The following is a 21383-nucleotide window of genomic DNA, read 5'->3' on the forward strand; positions in this document are numbered from 1 at the left end:
AATTTCTTCTTCTCACATTATGTTTTAAAGGTTAAGCTATGGCAAAGGAAGGGTAAACTGTTATGTGGAAAACTTGAGGTTTTTTGTTTTTTGTTTTAATACCTATTTAAAAAGAACATAAGAGGAGTCAATTTTGATTTTTGGTGGAAGTTAACAAAATTTCTTCTAAGGGCTAAACTGACCTTCAATGCAATTATGAAGAAATGGGATAGACATGAAGAGTAAATACTAGTAAAGATTTTTTTTCACACTTAAATGTAAAACTCCCACACATTTGTTGGTGTGTTACCAGGTTATTTTTTGAGTCCACCGATCTGGCCTATGGCTAATGTATAATGCCTTCTTCACGCATTTATAAAAACAAGTCCCTAGGTGTACATGACCATTGTGATGATGCTTTGAAGTAGAAAAAGACCTGCATACTAGGAATGAGACTAAACTCAACTAATAGGATACAGAGCTTTAAAAACTATGTTGGATTTGCAGAGTTTTACTAATATATAGGAATATATGTAAATCTGGAATTTCATAGGTCATTTAGCATCTTTATGAATTATGAAAACTTGTAACACCACATAAGTAATGCACAAATCTGGTTATATCACTAAAATTACCATAGGCATCAGGAAGATTACATTCTAATTATTTCACTGAAATTAGTGTATCACTTCTATACGTCTTTAGGGAGACTAAGGGGTCAGAGGCCAATGGAAAGGATAGAGTGAAATAAAATAGCAGAAATTGTTAACAAAGGCAAGATCACATTTATTTTTTTATTGTTGCAAAGAATGAATTATTCATGGCATTTAAGTTTATTTTAGTAGCAGAATACTTTCTTCCTAAAAAGCTGAAAAGAAAGTCCAGTAAGTGTATTGGATATACTGCAGGTCATGTTTGACAGCCTGGCCTGAGGGGCTCTGTGGAGCCCAGTTTGAAAACCATGTTATTAAGTAATAGATGAGTTGAGGTTTCCAGGACATGGAACACACAGGACAAAATGCTAACACCAGGTGGTTTTCTCTCACACCTGACATGAGTGGTAGCCGCAGGAAATTTTCCAACAAAAGTCCTCTCATCATCACCTCCACAGTGCTCCTTTGGGGAGCCTGTCTGAGATTAATATTGGTATCGATACCTTATTTTAATTCAACCATAGGCAACTGCTTTTTTTTGCACTCAAGTATCCAGAATAGACCTTTCCTTTTATCCCTGTCTCTCTAAACCTGCAACTATTAGCTCAAGAGAAGTTTGTTCCTTAAAGCCCTGTCTCTCCATTACATTTGAAAGGAAAAAGATCTCCACTGTGAATGATAACCGCAAAAGCAATACTAGCTGTACCTGGGCTATTAAATGAAAGACTTAAATTCTGAAATGAATTAGACATTAAATAAACACCATCAACTGAAAAAGCTTTTCAGAGACATCGGCTCTCCATTTCAGCTTGTTTATAGGACTCTCGTTATAGCCTTTTCTGTCTGTTCATTAAACAGCTTTTCCTCAAATACGAGCATCCCCAAAGATAAGGAACACTTTCTCATTCAATTTTGTTTCTAATTAACCTCTAATATTAAACTTACATAGACTTCTGTGGAATCCCATTACAGAAAGTAATACATTCTAGTTATATTACAATTGAGTGGTCAGGTAGGTTATCTTTAGAATCTACTCTCCCTATGTTCATAATTATTTTTATCACTTGTCTCACACATGTCCTAAAAGCATATACTCTTGAACTAAAATCTATTTGTAAATGAGTACTATGTGAATTTTTTTTTAATTTTATTTTTATTGTTGACTCTATTACGGATGTCCCCACTGTCTCCCCCTTTGCCCACTTCCATTCAGCCCTCGCACCCCCTTCCCTTTGGCCACCACTACACTGTTGTCTGTGTCTGTGGGTTATACATATATGCTATTTGGCTAATCCCTTCACCTTCCTTCATCCAGTCCCCCTCCACTCTCCCCTCTGACAGCTATCAGTCTGTTCCATGTATCTATGCCTCTGGTTCTATTTGGTTTGTCAGTTTATTTTGTTCAGTAGGTTCAACATTTCAGTGAGATCATATGGTGTTTGTCTTTCTCTGCCTGGCTTATTTCACTTAGCATACTCATCTCCAGGTCCATCCATGCCAACGCAAAGGGTAAGCTTTCCTTCTTTACAGCTGTGTAGTATTCCATGGTGTAAATGTACCACAGTTTTTTATTCACTTGTCTAATGATGGGTACTTGGTCTATTTTCAGATCTTGGATATTGTAAATAATGCTGCTATGTACACAGGGGTGCATATATTCTTTCTGATTGGAGTTTCGGGATTCTTTGGGTATATTCCCAGAAATGAGATGATGACTGGGTCAAAAGGCAGCTCCATTTTTAATTTTTGGGGGGAGGTTCCATGCTGTTTTCCACGGTGGCTACACCAATCTGCATTCCCACCAATAGTGCATAAGGATTTCCTCTTCTCCACATCCTCGCAAGCACGTGTTTTTTGTCGATTTTTTTTTTTTTTTTAATTTAACTAGGCACTTGTACCACAGATACACCCAGGATGTATTCCCTTTCTAAATTTTGATGATGATTCCTTTTTGTTCCCATAAATTCTAATAGAAAACCATCCCACACCTGTGGCATGTGTACTACAGTCCCTGACTGATAAGGCAGCACCTGGCATTTACATTCCTTGTAGTAGCTAGTGTGATCATTTAAACACGATAATGACTTTGAGATCATCTGCCAGGATGAGAAAGGAAAGTCCTATAAGGACACCAAATGGCTGATGGAGCTCCTCTGAGAAATCTCCACCCTTTTCCTGGGAAGATCCTGAATATTCCTCCCCCTCACTGAATACCCTGCCCCTTGATTAAATGAACCTCAATAAAGGAAGCAAATTCTGCTAAAGGGGACTGTTCTCCTGCGGAGCAGCCCATTCTCTTTCTCACAGCTTCACTAATAAACTCACCTTCACTCTGAACTCTATGCTGGCTCATATCTGAATCCTTTCCAATGTGAAGCCAAAAACCTATGGTGGATCATGGACCCTTCGGTCCCCAACCCCCAGAACACCTGCATCACCTATAAGAGCAACCTTGGGTGCCAACAAGTGTTTGTTTTGCAAAATATCAAACTTTAATGGCCACACTTTGAATCTCACAAATGCTTCCAAAAGCAGTTGCTAAAGCCATTCATTAATGTCTGGAAGGTTCTCTGTAATATTATTCATAAAGATAGTAGGCAAAAAGAGAAAACATGTCAGACTCAATACAAATCACTATATCTTAAAAAAAACTGTTAGAGAAAAATTAATCTTACATTCATAAGTCATTAGACAAACTACTCTGAACTATTCAAAGCGACTATGGTTAGAAGACAAACTGAAATAATTAAAAGGGGTAATGTGACCTAAAAATAAAGTGTTACAGTCTGATCGGAGCATGATGTCCAGGTGGTGGTACAAAGTCCTGATAATGTTAAAGCCACTGAATCATAATTATTAGGTGCACAAAGTGAAATGTGCGCAGCGCTTTATTAAAATAGGGCATCCTGTTTACCAACCAAGCAGTAAATAAACTTAGAGCTCTGTCTTATTTCTCTGTCTAAACTGAAAACGACTTCCCTCAGGGTGATCACTAAATTGCCAATATCCTTTCCACAGAAGGTCCTGTAGACTCATCCTGTTTTCAGAATCATACCTGAATAGGGATTCACCTTCCGAAGCCCTGTCCTTATAATTTTCAAACATTTCCTAATGTTCTGTTCCCCACACTGGTAATCAACTGAGTATCACATAGGAGGCACTGACTGTTTTGCCCAAGGTGATTTCCAGCAGCCTTTCCACCCAAGGTTCAAGCTCATGATCCCTACTAAACCCGGTGAGTGTCTGCGTGATCCGGTGAAGTAAACTTGAGGTGGGTGAGAGAAACCCCTGGCGATCCTGTCACCATGCAGACTCTGGCTCAGCAGGTCTGCAGCATCGGCTCACTGTCTGCATTTCCAAGGGTTTCCCTGTGATGTGCAGCTGGTCTGTAGACCACATTTTGAATAGCAAGGGTTAAATCCCAGCTGGCAAATGGCAGCCTGGTTTTGTCAATAAAGTTTTATTGGAACACAGCCCACCATTCACTCGCACGCGGTGTACGGCTGCTGTCTGATGGCAGAGTTGGGTAGTTGTGACAGAGGCCTTTTGGACCGCAGCGCCTAAAATATTTGCTATCTGGCCTTGTAAGAAAACACTGGTGACACGTAGTTTAACCTAATAGCTGATCCTTGAGTTTCCTTACGGCATATCTGATAGGTAGCGACGGCAATATATAACTTCTAGGCGACAGGAGAGCTGTGCACATTAAACAGCATGGGTTCAGGAAAGTCAATCATAAGGTAGCAGATAAGCCTTTCTGCTTACTTGATATTAACAGATGTTAACATCACAAATGTAATTAAGTTCCATTTTAGAATATTTACTGATAGTGCCCTATGGCTTCACCTGCCAATGAGAAATAGCAAAGACATTTGCTGAGGGCGAAGGCTGAAGAGAAGTGTCTGAAGGAAGGACGTAGCTCGTAGAGCTCCAGACTCCAACATTTGGCATTTTTATACTTGGTCCAATTCACCTTCTAAGTATCTCTTTCAAATATATCAAATAGAAATCATATTCCTTATTTTCTCAAGGAAAGGTGAGTGGGAACAAGGAGAGTTAAATAAACATCCCACGGTCTCAATTAACCACACAGGCTGGGAAACACAGGTTTACACAGGTTGTGTAGACACAGGCTGGGAAAACGCAATTTGTCACAATTACTAATATAAACCAAGAGGTAAGCTGTTGTCTAAATCTAGTGTACAAATTAGGCAACTCTGAATAAGCTTTAAATGGCAATAAAGAGACTTGTCACTGTTGATTTTATAGGACTAATTGACTGAAGCGGGTGTGTGGCTGTTATTTCTTCTCCTATTAAGCAGGTAGAGAAAAGCACAGCTATTTGATAAGCATATATAAGTATATATAACCATATAGAAACTTTGTGTCATGTGTAGCTCTTATTATGCAGATCTTAGTTGTTCTCAACGATCTCTGATTATTTCCCAGAAATGTGAAACAGAGGGAGGGACAGTCTGGGAAAAGGAAAGTGTCCGAGCCTGACTGTAGATCAAATGCGACTACAAAAATTCTCTCCAGCCCTTCACTCAGTCATTTATTCTACAAATATTGATTGGGCACCTACTGTTCTAGGTGCTTGGGATATACCAGTGAATTAAATAGTCCAGGATACCCTCATCAATCTATATTCATGTACAGGTGATAAAACATAAATAATAAACATAACAAATAAGTAAATTATATGATATGTTATAGAATGGGGTATGCTTTAGAAATACAAAGTGCAGAGAAAGATAAGGGGTTTGGGGACAGCTGGGTAGGGCCGAGGGGCAGCATATAAAATTTTATCACTCATGTTTAATGGAATCTTGTATACATGTACCTTGCATAAGCTAGGTTACCACTAAGAGTCCTTAAAATATCAAGGTTAAATGATATAATGAAAAAATTTCCAGAAATTCTACCTCTTGTTCTGTGAAATTTTAAAAGTGATTAACATAAGAAGTATCTAGTACTATGTGGTTAGGCACGCAATAAATTTCTAGTGAAACAATTAAGATCTTAGAGGATTCTAGCAGTGACTAGAAAATGTGTGATTTAGTTTTAGACTGATTTAAAATCTGTTGCTATAGTGATACCATATGAGATTTCATACCAAAAGAAAATGTGTATCATTCATATTATGTTTTTAGGATAAATGCAAAAAATGTATTTATATATCAGCATTTGTGTGGGAACTATATTTAATACCATGTATAAGGATGGATGAACACTTACGTGGCTCCCAAGGTATGCTTTGAGATTTGATTTCTGGAGTATGGGCACATTACTTTTCAATGGAGAGTCTACTATTATGAGGAATCCCAGACATAACAGAACTGTGCCCCAAGTTAAGACATTAAATAAAGAGTGACCACATGGGAAATGGCCTAAAATAATATAATTAAACTGGTGAAAGTAGAATTGCTTTGTCAGTATAATAACTGATAATATGATCCACAGATGAACAACACAGAAAATAGAAACACCCTAAGGCCATTATTGAGTAGGGGATTAGTGTCTCTGTTCTGCATACATGTGGAGATCAATTTTATATTTAAACTGAAAGCAGGAAGAGAGTTTTCTTGAAAAACACTTAAAACCCCCATTTCTACCATCCATCTGAAAAGCGGATTTGACTGAGAGCAGACGGTGGACATAGAAAGTGAAATTTTGAGTGTGCCCAGGAAAGAGTGACGAAGTTATAGCATCCCTCCAACACCATCAGAATCAACAGAACATATATTCAAAAAGTAGTAATTTCCAAAGGAATTAGGCAATAGAGATTCCATTTCCCCAGTTTTTACTTTGAGTAAATATGTTAGTAGTAAACACTAAAATATTCCATTAGACATCCATCAGAGATCAGATTTAATAAAGATTGAATAATATTGGACAGATACAAAGAACGAAACTGGAAGATTTCACTTAGTTTAGTACCTTAGATCCTTTCCCAATCCCCATGAAGTTCAGTGCCATTATGGATCCACCTTTTTCCTACACGTACTTTTCTTCCAAAATCCAATACTGCTTTCTTCTTGCTTTGAATCAACAATGCTAAGTTAGGAAGCCTCTGGCCAATTTAGAATATTTTTGTGCTTTTACTTTTTTTAAGTAATCAAACATTTTTGTGACAGTCTCGGGATATTTTAAAAGTTTCTTCTAAAAATAAGATTGCCGGTTAAGTGGCTTACAGAAGCACTCGTGCATCTAATTAGCAGAACAGGGTAAAAGTGAGAAGATATGAGAATCCTTCCGAAAGCTTACAGGTTATGTGAAAAACAAATGATTATCTTGGTGACTCACTGCGCATAACAATGTAAAATGTGAGCAAACACTTACCGGCTATATTCCAGGAGAAATATACTTTTAAAGTAATCTTCAATTTTATATTTTAATGGCTAATTCTGACCTTATGCATTATCATCATATCATCTCAGAATGAGAAGTACATTTGCAGTTTTCCTGGCACTAATTTATCGCAGCTATGCTGTTTGACACAGAGGGTAAAATGCTCAGTTACACTTAGAGAGGTTTCTTCAAGTGTGCCTATCACAGACACCAAGCTCGTCTTCCTTTTACAGTTGTTGTTCTAAATGTATGGAATAATCTTAAACTTAGCAATGCACATATATTAACCTGAAACATACTTATCTCTAGAGCTTCAATATTATGGAGTCTTGGGGGCTTATATCTTGTTTGGTAAAACAAGAGCTGTGATGTAAGGTTTAAAAAAGAATGAGACTTTTGGAAACTTCTTTGTAAGAACGTGTGTAAGGGATTCTGACAGATGTGTCACTATGATACCTTGATGGTTCAGAAATGCGAGATGGTCCTACTACTTCATGTTGTTTTCTGAACCATATGCTAAAACTAGAGGAGCACCATTCCAGTAGAAGTTATTTTGGCAAGACTGGAAGGTAGCTGCCATGTACCCCCCTCCTGGCAACTTAACTCTTCTTTCTTAGGCTACCTCCATGAAGAAGGCAGGAGGATCATTGTCCAGGGTTTGCAAATATATGACATCTAGGATTCAGGCTGACCCCCAATAAGCTGATCTCATTCCATTACAAAAAGACAGCTGTATTAAGATAAAATAATTATGAAGAAACATTGTTTAAGGCAGACTGTATTAGGACTTAGAACCAAAGAGCTCACTACATAAGTGGTCAAAAACGGTCACTCTTCAAAAACTTTTGTCAACTCAATTATTATCACTGTATTTTAACTTTTTTTGTTTTTTGTTTTATTTATGCATGTATGTATGTTTAGAAATCAAAAGCAGACAGTTTCCTAACAGCATGAACTTTTTGGGGGGGCCAACCTCACCTCAATGAGCAATAAGCTGGAGATGTTTGAGTTTTCGCCAATTATGGCTTCAGTCTTTCTTCTCTGACACTTAATGACATTTAAGGCACATTGAAAATCTTGCCAGTTTAGTTATTAAAAGTCTGCCTAGTTTAAAACTTTATTCTCAAATTAAGTTAAATTGAACTCTCCTCTCCCCCTCCCTCCCTTTCTGTGCAGACCTGTTGGGGATGGTTGGGTCTGGTCAACAGACTCTTAATCAACCCCAAGGTAGGCCCTGGCACCATTCTGCCTCCCTGTGAGGCTTCTTGGCCACCAACTTTGGGACTTAGTTGCCAACTCCTGGACAAGAGATAAGTGCCACCGAATGTCCTGTTACATATAAATGACATATGTACAGTGTAGTGCCCCATGATGTTCCATTTAGAACATAATTCTGTAAACCTTCATTTGTCTCCATTCTCACACATGTGCATTCTCCCCCCACCCCCAAAGGCAGAAAGTGTATAACACTGAAAGAAAACGGGATTACCATGGCTGTTACATCTGGAAGTTTCCACGAGCCTGCCATTTTGGTTGTAGCATGCCATCGCTTGGTAGCGGTACCCTTGACCACATTCCTTGATGTCTCCTTGGACCTTCATTCCCAGCAGCACTTCTACTTTGCCCTCCGGTAAAATGCAGTCTGACCAGTTCCCCACGGGCTGCGCATTATATTTGTCACAAGGACAATACTGAGTCTCAATCAGGGGGTACACGTGAGAATTTTTACAGTTTTCCTTCTTTTTGCTTTTTCCTGTGGAGAAATTTACGTTGGAAAATGCCATTATTAATTTCAAGCATTCCTTAAAATTTCGCCTTTCCTAAACTTCCTTTCTCCACTTTAGCTGTGTTCAACAGTCGCCTATAAATAAATGCTATTTTCTCACCCCACAGTGCTTTCTATTTTGGCTTTTGTTAGTACCAGGTGCTTTCCACAGTGATTTTTTTTTTTTTTCCCATTTAAAAATAGCCCATTATATAAGGGACTAACTGTTGTGGTGAATTTTATACTCTTTAAGATGATTAAAATCCTCTCGAATGATCGTGTGTTTTCACTGACTAGGAAGCTGGAGGTTACTGCATACATTTCTCCTCTATCATGTGCAAAACATGAAATGGAGCGGGAGCCACTGTCCTGAACTTCACAGCTTTATTTGTTAATACCAAATAGGTGGTATAGCTATCTAGGATTGCAATTCAGAAAATGAGATCTTTGTATTTACTTTTTTGATTATGATTTTGCCTCTTTCAGGATTTCTGAAGGGTAATCATTTTGACATACTTGGTGGTTAATGTAGGAAATACAATAATGAAGGAAATATCAATATTCAAAATGAAGACAATTACCATCAGGATAAAAATATTAGAAATAGTTTGTATAGAAATGTAAATAAATCCCCCTTTAAATAAATACCTCAAGTGCAGCAGTAACATGTGCTTAGAATTATATATCATTTAAATTAGATCACATATATTTATGTTTATTATATTATGTGTCATATATTATAGACTTCCATTATACTGCATATCATTAATCACATGTTTTACATACATTTATCTGTAACTTTTCTAAGCTAGCTTATGCAGTTTTCATTATGACAGGTGGCTTATTTATAACTTCTCAATTCTGACCAGTCTACTAGCACCAATATTTTTAGGTTTCTTTTGCCACTGACAGTATTTTTGAATTGCAAGGGTTTAGTTCAGCGTGTTGGCTCCTGTTCTTGCTCATTAGATCACTCCTTTTTGCCACTGTGACTGCCTTTTAAAATGCAATTTTCAGATACAGAATTAAGGTCAGAGTCCTCTTCTAGGATATGAAGGATAATTCAAGGCTATGCGGTGAGAATGGGTTAAGAAAATGAAGTGGCAGCCTTTCCAAGGCTACTTCTTCTTTTTACTAAAATTACACAACGTGACTGTCGCTGGCCACTTACATTAAAATACACATCCAAATCCACTGATGTATTAGGTAGAAGTGTACCAACGATAAGGCACATCTGCGCATTTTCCAAATACATTGTCGGAACTATCTTGGCCCGACTTTTTTGTGTTTTTCTACCTTGACAAGTGTTGACTTTGGCATTCCAACTAATTGTTCTTACCAACAATGGTGCGCTTTCTGGTCCTGACCGCCCCACAGTCTCCGTTGCACGAAGAAAACTTGGACCAGCTGGTAAACTGACAGTCATCCTGGCAGGGGACCTGGCAGGCCTGGGTGAGGGCTGGCACGGGGCCCGCGTCCTGCAGGCATTCGTGGATGCCGGCCTGCCCTCCATCGTGCTTTCGACAAGTAATGGCTAGAGGAAAAGCAGAGAGCCATTTACAGCAAACTGGAGTGTCTGGAATTACTCTATAATTTAGGAATTAACATTTTCTTAAGCAGTCAGAGGAATCCTTTTAATTCTTTGTTTGCAGCAGGAATCTAAAAGGAGTGTTTCTGATAACCACAGTAGCCATTAAATTGATGGCATAGGTTTAAAAGAAAAATCACGGATAATCCGCAGTGGTTTTTGTGATACCAAAAAAGCGCACACACTTGCCACTTAGCAATTTTTACTAGACGCTAGTAAGAATTTCAAGTCACAGGTGGAGTATATTGAGAAATGAATTATTTAAGACATAAATAAATAATTCATGGGTTCTAATAATAGTTTATGTTGAACATGGGCTATTCAGAGAGATGCTGGGAGACATCACATACCTCTAATAATTGCTTTCGTATCATTGGCCACTCTAGGATTCCTATACAGGAGAGACTTAGCAGCAACAAATTGGTGGGAAGAGGATTCTTACAGAAGAACTTGTCTTGAAGCTGCATTTGCATATTTTTGTTTTTGTGTTTTTACATTGGAAGTTTGTTGCGATGGCTTTTGAGTAGTTAATGGGAGCGTGCAGTGTCAAAGTCCCCCATCCTCTCTGTCTACAAGTTCTTCACATGCACAAATATCAACCAAAAATTCAAAAATAAAAATAAAAACTTTTACCAACCCTAATGTATCATATAATAATTGCTATTTCCACAGCTACATATGGATTCCTAAAAAAATGGTCAAGTAATTTTGATTCGTATAGATGATTTCCCCAAAATACTGTTTTACTGATTTCTATAAGCCACGTCATAGCTTCATTACTTACTGAACATAGAGGTAAAATTGCTTTAAGGTAAATGCTTTTTAAAAGCTTAAGTGATGTTTAAAATCCCCTTTCTCCCTCTGCCATTTTCCCTGTTGGTTTTAAAATAACTCATTCATTTATTGAGGTGGCAGATGAAACATTTATACCTTGGTCCTAAAGTTAGTTAAGTCTTTATTGAACTAGCTTAAATGGCCTTAGTCAGACTGATTTACACGGACTTTCAGGTTTATGGGCGAGGCTGAAAGGGCTGCTGATTTCTGCCCTGCTCAGGATTCTATCATTATGAAAGTAAGGTGAAGGGGTCTGATATTTTGATCCCAAATTACAGTGGTGGAGGGGGGAACACAGAAGGCCTCAGGTTAGACAACACTCTCTGAATCTGTATATTAAAACTTAACACCTAGTAGTGTAGGGCTGCGTGATGGGGTGTGTATTAGGATATAAAAATTCTAACAAGGGAAGGCTTTCTCCCTGTAGGTGAACACAATTTGTTGCAACTGCTATAGGAAAAGTTACACAATTGTGCAAACGTAGGTGAATACTCACCCATTTCTTAGCTATAGGTATCTCTTCATTGAGTACTCACAACCCAGAAGGGCCAATTTTATGAAAAGAACAGGAGTCTCTGAATTTTAAAGATATGAAAACCTGGTAGAGTGGACAGTAATGCCTTTATGAAGGTTATGTGACAGGAAAAAACATTAAATGCCCCAAAGACTCTCACCACATGGGAGAGGAAATGCCTGGTGATCTATGTTTTTCATACCAGCCTAAGGTAGTGGGTCTCAAGTCAGGCTGCAGATTAAAATCGCTTGGATAGCTTTTGGAACCTTTCCACCCCTTTGCTGAATTCAAACATTCTGATTTAAGTGATGGAGGACAGGGTCCTGGGCATTTGCATCTTTTTCAAGTTCCCAGATGGTTCACACATGCAGCAGTGCATGAAGACTACTGCTCTAGTGGGTACTATATTTTTACTTCCATCAGAAACACCTGAAATGCTACTGAAGTTGAAGAATCTTAGGTTCACTCCCCAGCTCCTGAATAGGAATTCTGTGTGTGGGGTCAAGGGATATGCATTTGTTTCAAGCTGCTCGGATTTCCTGATGCACATTCAAGTTGAAGACCCACTCAGTTTGAGCATTGAAGGCACAAGGATGGGTCTGGTTAAGACCTGTGGCTAAGATCAAAAGTCCTCTGGTACCCAGTTACCCTGTCATTGCGCCAAGCTTTGGGAAACAATGGCTGAGCATGTGGGAATGAGCTAAGGCAGCTCTAAACTTGGAGCTCCAGGGGACCAGTACAAGGAGGGGCCAAAAAGAGCATCCACACAGTTTGGAAGAATGCTACCTGTGGATTGATGTAGGAGGAGTCCCCATGACGTGGTGTGTTAATGAGCTGATGTGATTTTGCAATTCTTGCTACATCTGTGGAAGCAGGGTTGGCTCCTTAAACACTTCAGAATTAGTAAGCTCTGGTGGTTTGTGGGCAAAGTTGCCCCAAGGAGGCTCAAGAGGAAGGGTTGATAAAGATGAAGATATTATACTTTTTACTAATCAGGATTAGCAGGAACCTCAAGTATGATAAATTTGAAAAATAAGAGATATGACCATGTTAGAACTCTAGGCTTTGAAGCAGGTCACACTGTTTATAACTAAAAGAAAATTACAAAACTAAACGTGGGTTCCTTGAAATAAGATTACCTTTACCTACTCACCCAATTTGGCTCTATGAAACAGAGACCTGATTATAAATCTTTTGAGAAACTAAATGAAGTTGTCTTAGGTTCTCCATTAAGGTTCCTTCTCCAAGGTTCTTTCTCACAAATTGTATTTCAGAACTGCTCCAATTGTCATCCCATTAAATAATATCAAAACACCAAACCAAAATAAAACCACTACCAACACAATTCCAGAAGCAAATTAATTTTGTGCAGGTCTATAGATACCACTTACAAAAATCTGAAGCCCTTTTCCCTATATACTTGCAGTACATAACATCTTTAGTATTTTGACTAGTTGAAAAGAAAAAATGTGTAAAATTCTCGTATCTGTTCTCAGAACCCACTCAGCACTCCACTCCTCTTATCAGAGATTTTAGACAATGAACTCTGAATGAATTACTCATACCATGTTATGCAAGCAAGTAGCAACACCAGCATTTGTACAATATGTTGAAAATTTATCACACATCTCAACTTGTTTCTATTTTGACTTAGAGGAAATATAACAATTCAAACACAGAATGCAATCTGAAATGAGCTTCCTGCTATTGGGGGTGAGAAAAACGTAAACGTTTGGAAAGGAAGTCATCTGGTCTCTCAACTTTATAAATCTTAAAAATCATTTCTAAGACACTTAAAACAGGGTGGTTTTAACTGTAGAAAGATTCATCATACTGAGCATGGTTCCTAGCACACCAAAATGCTGCATATACTCAGACAATTGTATCTATATTTACAGGAGGAGCATGTATATCTTGTGCACAATGATTATGCAAGTTCTCTGGGCTGAGGTCCTTTTGGAAAGATGGGCCAAAAATCATGCTGCCCTACAAATAATTCACCATAAAAAGCTTCTTAGTGAAGTCAACAAATATCAAATAATTATTGTAAAGTAAAATTCCATATTTAACTCTCTCCTGATTATATCCCTTTATTTTATTGATAATTTTATTTATTGAGGCACAGCAGTTTTTTGTTGAATTTATTGGGGTAATATTGGTTAATAAAATTATATAGGTTTCAGGTATACAATTCCACAATACATCATCTGTATATTGTACTGTGCGCTTACCACCCCAAGTCAAGTCTCCTTCCTTCACCATTTAAGCCCCCTTTACCTTCTCCACCCCCCACCCCCCCCTTTAAGTGTCAGGGACAGGCTGCTTCCAGCAGCTGAAAGCCAGGGAGACACCCACATGACTGACTTGTGAGTTACACATGAATCAAGCCAGGAACGCTCAGCCCATCACACTAAGGAAATGTTGGAAAAAGAAATAAGAAAGCCAGCGTTTTAAACAAATAAATGCTCTGAAAAAAAGACAAAGAATTGTTAGTTTCAAAGGGACTTAAGAAATATTGTAACCAAGTGCAATGTGGAGAAGAACCTCATTAACCCTGATTTAAGCAAGTCGATTATAAACAGACATTTTTGAGACAATGGGGGGAAATTGAATGTAATCTGAATATTAGATGATATTAAAGAACTATTGCTAATTTTGTTTAGTGCTATCCTGTTATGTTTAAAAAAATAATTAGGTGTTTATGGATGACATATATCTTATCTGGAAGTTGCTTTAAAATACCCCAGCAAAATCTTTTTTAAGTGTGGGAGGAGTGGCGGACGACCAAGAATGGCAACGTGTTAAAAACTGTTGAGGCTGCGGGAGTGGTGGCTATACTACGAATACTCATTACATTATTCTCTTTACTTTTGTGTATTATTGAAATGTCCCATACGCTTAATCTTAAAAAGATTAATAAGTAGACTAAGTAGAATCGATTCCCGAATGTTTCCATGGAAGTTGAACTCTGTGCTCTGTTTAAAGAGGAACATAGTAAAGGTTCCTGGAAGGAAGGGATTCGATGACATGGGTCCGAGCAGAAAGGACATGAGAGCAGCATTACGCACAGAGGAACCTGGAAACGGAGGCTACCAAGGCCGCCGTGAGGAAAACCTAACAGGACTCAGAATGTACTTGCTCACCTTCATTTTCTTGCAAAGGAATGAAACTCCCTTACTACTCAGGATGCATAAAGAGGAGAAATGCTATCGGTCTACGGGGTTACCCTTCAGCGGGGAAGACCCTGCTGTCATTTCGTTTCAATAATCAGAGTGAAATAAGTGACTAGATCTAAACTGTGCGCACAGGAGCTCACTGCAGGAACCAGAGTAAGACCACTGCCCGAGTGCGGCGACAGCTGCTGGATTGCAGGTGGCAAAGAGTTCAAGGAGCCCTGCGACCTGACTTATCCAACTGAGCAGCATTCACACGGTTTATCCTACGGCAACAGCGTCCGGGTGGCACTAGAGACAGGCTATGTTCAGCTGATCGAGGGACTGGAGGAGGGATTTTTCCTGCAGTGTTATGAAAAAATGGCAACACTGAGAATGAGTCATGTAGAAATGAAAAGAAAAAAAAAGCTTAATGGGAGCAGGAGTTAGTTACCAAGAGACCTAATTGTGCTTAGAAAACCAAACCTATAAATAATGCAAGAGGGCTCCCGTTGTTTACTCGGTGGATATAATGATCTTCGTCTTTCTCTGTGGAAAAGAGACCTTCACGGGCAAGTTTGCCAAATTACGCTTCCTAATTACAAGTTGTGAATGTAACTGGCAGAAGGAGAAAAAAATATACACTTTCTTTTTTATCGATCCTAAATAGTTACCAATGCTCCCCAGGCTCACTGATGCTCAGAATATATGTGGAAGTCCTTGTGTAAGGAGTTACTAGGAAATAATAATCGGCTCCCAGTGGAGTAGCTCAGTTAGGCCCCCCACTGGGGTCTGGGAAGCTTAACTAACTGCGTAACAGCAAATGGAGCACTGAGGGACCATCACAGGCACATCACAGAGTCTAGCTGATTTTATGAGCTGCTTAAAAACGAGCAAACGCTGATCATCACCTTATGACAGAGTTTTCCTAGAGACAGAAACAAAACCAAAACCCCCAAATCGACTAGGATGCTAGTATTCATAGGCAATTAGAGGCAATAATTTAAACACAGAAAAATCTGAAGTTTAAAATAATTGTTTACATAAATGAAGCATGTAAAAATTATTGGGTGGTAAATAATAAATACGTTAGCCAAAATATGATTTTGAAAGTTGTGTCTGGGAAAAATTTCTTCAAAGCAAGCTCTTTTTCTTTTCTACCGAGTTTGTTTTCCACTTCTGTTCTTTTTCCTGCTGTGGCATAACAATCTCTAACAATTAACAGGTGAGTGGGAGTTACTGCGATAAATTGGCCCAGATACTCTGGGCATTACCTCAATAATGCCTCTAAAACGTAAGCATTTGAAAAGAACAAAGTGGGTCAGAGGGCATCAATGTAGTTTAAGCCACTTAATTGAAGCGTAATATTTAAGCATATTTGTTCACAAAAAATAGCATTAATTGTGAAATACTTACATCTCACATTCTACAAATTTATTTAGCTTTAATTTTGGTAGAGAAAGAGTTAAAATTTTCTCTTTTCTTTCTAAACTTTCCTTTTATAACCTTATTATTATTATTATTTTTGGATGGAAGAGGGAGAGAGAAAGATAGAAACACCAATGATGAGAGAGTCATTGATCCGCTGCCTCCTGCACACCCCTGACTGGGGATGGAGCCCACAACCTGGGCATGTGCCCTGACCGGGAATCGAACCCCGATTGCCTGGATCCTAGGTCGATGCTCAACTGCTGAGCCACGCTGGCCAGGGTGGGCCCTTTTATAACCTTATTAGCTAATAAGTGATGCAGGGTGAGGGCTGCCAGGGCAGAAGTGTCCCTGTGATGTGAGGCTTATTACTGAAGGTGTTTTTTTTTAAATGTTTTCTTATATTTGTGGTTCTAGATTTGGGAATACATCTGAATCATGCTGGCTTCCACATAAAGAGACTGAAGTCAGATCTTAGTGACAGGTTAACATTATAATGGGCATTCGTAGGCAGGCAGGGATACAGTGGGGCTGGGGGATTAGGATAGTCAGGGCTGACTCTGGGGATTATTAGCTCTAGTTCCACCTTATTTATAAAATGTACACGTGTCAGGAGATGGCATGAAGACCACATGGAGACTGAGCAAGAACAAATTTGAAGCTATTTGTATGAAATCTCAGCATCTAATCTATGATACTTTTGCATCATGCTCTTGGTTATAGATGTGTCACAAAGTAATAAACTCTGCAATAATATAGATACATTTTTACGTATATGATTAAGTAGTGACTGATATTGTCCCTTAGGGAAGTCATAAATAAAAAATAAGTAAATTTTCCAAAATTGTCATTATTATGAGCCATGTATTTTATTTTTAGTGCAAATGTAATAGTAACTTTAGCTACAGCTATTATGTGTAGGTCTCAATGACATAGTCACTGACCCACCCATTATTTAGCTTTCTAAATGCTACCAAACTGCAGAAATGTGAACAAAGAAAAGACAATAGAGTTATAGTTCTATTCAAAGTTTACACGCAGTGACTCAAATAGTATAAAGCAAATATGGGCTATCTATTCACTTAAACATTAAATAGAATGTGGACATAATTTCATGTTACTTGCATTTCTTTTATTGACAATATTATAGGAAAGTTACCTATGTCAAGGCCCTCTAAAATTTCTGTTAATATTTAAGGACTCGAGTTTTAAAGTTACCAAATCCTGTCAGTTCCTTCTTTAAAATATCTCTCTCTCTGCTCTCTTTTTAGTTCTTATACCATTAGGCAAAATTTCCTGGAGTACACCACTTTCCATATGTAACGCTTTGCTAAGATTCTTTACTACTCTTGTTTTCCTACTGAAACTCCCTCCCCCCTTCAGTCTGGTACTCAAATACCCTGGAAGTATTCAAAGCCCCAGAGTGTGACTCTTGCAAAATGGCCAATGCACCCTTCCCCAAACATAAAGATCTGACTTCCTGCCATTTTTCTTGAGTCATCTAAATCATGTATGCCTGCAGTATATTTCCAACCATAATAAATGGAAACTATTTGTTATATACTTTTATTCTCTCAACAGCACCATGTAGGCCACATAAAAACAGATGCAACCATCACAGGCCCAAACACACAGTACCTGTCAGCAACAACGTAACATTTAAAAAAATTTTTTCTATCTGTTGTTGGTTGAATCTGCAGATGTGGAGCCTGTGGATAGGAGGGCTGACTGTACTCAGCTTTGCCTTGTATCATGAAAGCAGCCATTGGCAATAAGTAAGGAAATGGGAATGGCTGTGTTCCAAGAGAACTTTAATTATATAAAAAACCCACACAGACTGTGGGGTGTATTTGGTGCACAGGCCATTGTTTACTGATCACTGGTCTAGACCAGTAGTTTGATAAAATTGATGGGATAAAAATTTCTACTTTTAGAATCATAGAATGGTAAAGTTAATTCATAGGGTGCTATTTCTGACACAGCAAGGAAAAAGTAATTTAAAGTTAGTACATTTAAGCTCTTTAGGTAAAAAGAAATGCTTAAACAGTCTACAAATGCAAACAGGTTATAGAAAAAAATGATTAATGTTAAATACAATAACTACTTTTCTGGCAGTGTACAATGTATTTTAGAGACTTTAGCTTCTTCTACGGCTATGTCAAAACCCTTTCTGGAAATTTTACCCAAATTTCTATCTTCTGTCCTAAGCTATGTCTATAGCTACATTTCAAATGCATACTTGGACTTTTTAATTGGTTCCCTTGCTGTCACCTCTAATGCACAATATGCTCTCTAAAATCAGCTCTAAGTTTCAGACCTAAGAATTTTCATCAATATAGCTATTCTCAAGCTAAAATTATTGGTGTTAAAAAAAATATATGATCATCTTTGACTTGTTTATTTCTATTTCTGCTACTCTCGCCTGCCACTAAGTCCTAAAATTATTTTCCTCTGTTTGAAAATTCATTTATTTTTGCCCATTCCCACCACTTGTGGTTCTTTGTTCTTGCATTGTTACAATAGTGTACTAGCTGGCATCCAGACCCATGAGTCTTATCTTCCTAATTTATTCGGTACATGCTGACAGATAAAACACTGCTTTCATCAGGTGCTTGCTCCTTCTACTTACTGAACAAAGTCTAAAATACTGATCCTGACATTTATAGCCTTCTACAAAATCACCCCAGGCTCCAGCTCACATCTTCAGAGTTTTCACTGTCCACTTTTCTGTGAACACATTTACTGTTTTTATTTTTCTTACCTCAAATGCTTAGCTTATAGAATTGATCCTATTTTGTATTATTTTCTCCTTTGTACTAATCCTAATATTATGGTGCAAGTCAAGTCCCAGCTCATCTTTTAGGTCTTTCTTAAGCTCTTTAGCTTCAAATTACTGCTTTCGCAATGGATCAGCCTTGAACTCCTACATGTTGGATGTTACAAGTGATGCCATTTCCCTAATCAAATGGAAGCTCCCTGGCCGGAACACCTTCCTTCTTTCCTGACGCTCATGGCTCTTTCTACACAGCCTTCTGAATGCCATCACAGCTGAGCAAGTGACTGGAATTAGGAAATCTAATAGACTAGAGAGGACGGGGGTTGCTTCTCTATAGTCTTTGCTGATTGATGCTAATCCTTACTCTACAATTATTTTAATCATTAAAAAATAGCAAAAGTTGGCATATTTTAAGTCTCTGACTAGATAAAAACAAAGAAGAGAACAGCAGGAACTGAACAGGTCAATCATGCAGAATTCTGAAAACAGCCATGACCATCAAAGGAAAAAATTATGCCATTTCGTCATTAGCAAAATATATTTCTACGCTCCTGATTTTCCCCATTTCATGCTTCTGTAGAAATACAGGCTCTAAGAAAAAAAAGTCTTTACCAAGGCAACAAAACTTATATTCTTATGGAATTTAAGAGGGTTCCCCTTGAGAGAAACAAGATGGCGGTGCAGGTAACAGCTGCGCCCGCCGCCTCCCGCAACCACATCAAAATCACAACTAAAGCACAGAACCACCGTCACCAGAGCCTCCTGAGATCTGGGTGCACAGAAGCCCCACAACCAGGGAGCTGAAGAAACATCGAGACCGGGAGGAGGGGCGGGGACGCGGGCGGGTAGGGGCTGAATAGCAGAGACGCGGTGCCGTGGGGTACACCAGGGAGGATGTCTCGGCGGTGGGGGTTTCCCAGAGGAGCGAGGGGTCCCAGCCCCACAGCAGGCCCCCAGCCCAGGGCTCCAGGCCGGGAAGAGACATCCCCACAACCTCGGGCTGTGAAGCCAGCGGGGACTGTGGCTGAGGGTCGCGGAGGCTGCGGGAGCCCCAGCAGCTCCTCTAAAGGGCCCGGCACGGACTCACTCGGACGCTCCCTCTGAGCCCAGCGCCGGGCAGCAGCCTGAAAGGACCCGGGACACTCGGGGAGGAACTAACCTGCCTGAGATCCGGGCGAGAGGCGGAGGGCGGCTTCCTCCCAGGCAGAAGGGCTGGCGGAGGCCGTGGCTCCTTTGGCGAGTCCTCCCCGCACACAGCCGGCAGGCAGGCGCCATGTTTGAATCGCCAGCACCTGACTCACACCTTTGGCCCCGCCCCGTGATTCCCGAGGCCCCGCCCCCCCACCTGCAGCTCCTCCAGGCCATTTCCAGGGGCTTTTCTGTGCAAGTGGCCTCTCGAGCCTCATGCTTAGGACTTTCCTAAAATCTCTCAAACAAGCAGCAGCGGGCCCCATACGGCTTGATAAGTGGCCCAGGCCTGGCACTAGCCGCAGCTGCACTGGCTCATAGCTTGGCCTCTCCTGGGCATCTCCAAGCCCAGCACAAGTAGCAGCCAATTACAGTTTGCTGAGTAGCTCATGCTGGGTGGCCCTGGGCAAGGCTCTGGCACAAGCTGACTTTGCACCTCCAGGGAGGCCCCAGAGACAGTGCACCTGGTGGTGAGACTCGACCACGCTGGATTACAACCCTACCACATCCACGAGTGACACACTCAAGGGGCGCACTTGGTGAACACCAAAGCGCCATTGAAGTAAATCCTGCTCCATAGGGGTGTCTCCAGCACAGCAGCTCTTTGGCTGTAGTTGCAGTTGGTCCTCACAGCCAATTGGCCTGGAGGTCAATTCCTCCCACTGATGCCAACAGCAACCAAGGCTCAACTACAACAGGACAGTGCACACAGCCCACACAGGGGAGCACCTAGAAGGCCCAGCTCAGGGGACTGGGGAGGCTGAGCCACTGGACCCTACAGGACACCTACTACACAAAGCCACTCTACAAATTCCAGGAGACATAGCAGCTCTGCCTAATAAATAGAAACAAACACCTGGAAGTAGCCAAAATGTGGAGGCAAAGAAACATGTCACAAAGGAAAGAACAGAAGAAATCTCTAGAAGAGGAACTAAATGAAATAGATCCAAGCAAGCTAACAGATAGAGAGTTCAGAATTTTGTTTATAAGGATATTTAAGCAGACTATTAGGGAAATAACTGAGAAAATCAATGACATAATAAAATACCAATTTGAAATGAAGGCTACTGAACTGAAATGAAGAATGATTTACAGGGAATCAACAGTAGAGTAGAGGACACTGAGATTCAAATCAGCAATTTGGAACATGAGGAA

The 21383-nt window shown here is 39.6% G+C and overlaps 1 protein-coding gene across 1 annotated transcript in view; it reads right to left on the minus strand.

The window, feature by feature from the left end:
• Positions 1-21383, minus strand: part of THSD7A (thrombospondin type 1 domain containing 7A) — a 309979-nt gene that overhangs the window by 38771 nt on the left and 249825 nt on the right. Inside the window, exons 12-13 of the mRNA XM_081147876.1 lie at positions 10088-10282; positions 8473-8736 (exon numbers count right to left, since the gene is read on the minus strand). Of these exons, the coding sequence (XP_081004002.1) occupies positions 8473-8736; positions 10088-10282 (459 nt within the window). The remainder of the gene's footprint in view (positions 1-8472; positions 8737-10087; positions 10283-21383) is intronic.

The sequence above is a fragment of the Miniopterus schreibersii genome, assembly GCF_964146895.1.
Source record: "Miniopterus schreibersii genome assembly, chromosome: 9".
NCBI lineage: Eukaryota > Metazoa > Chordata > Mammalia > Chiroptera > Miniopteridae > Miniopterus > Miniopterus schreibersii.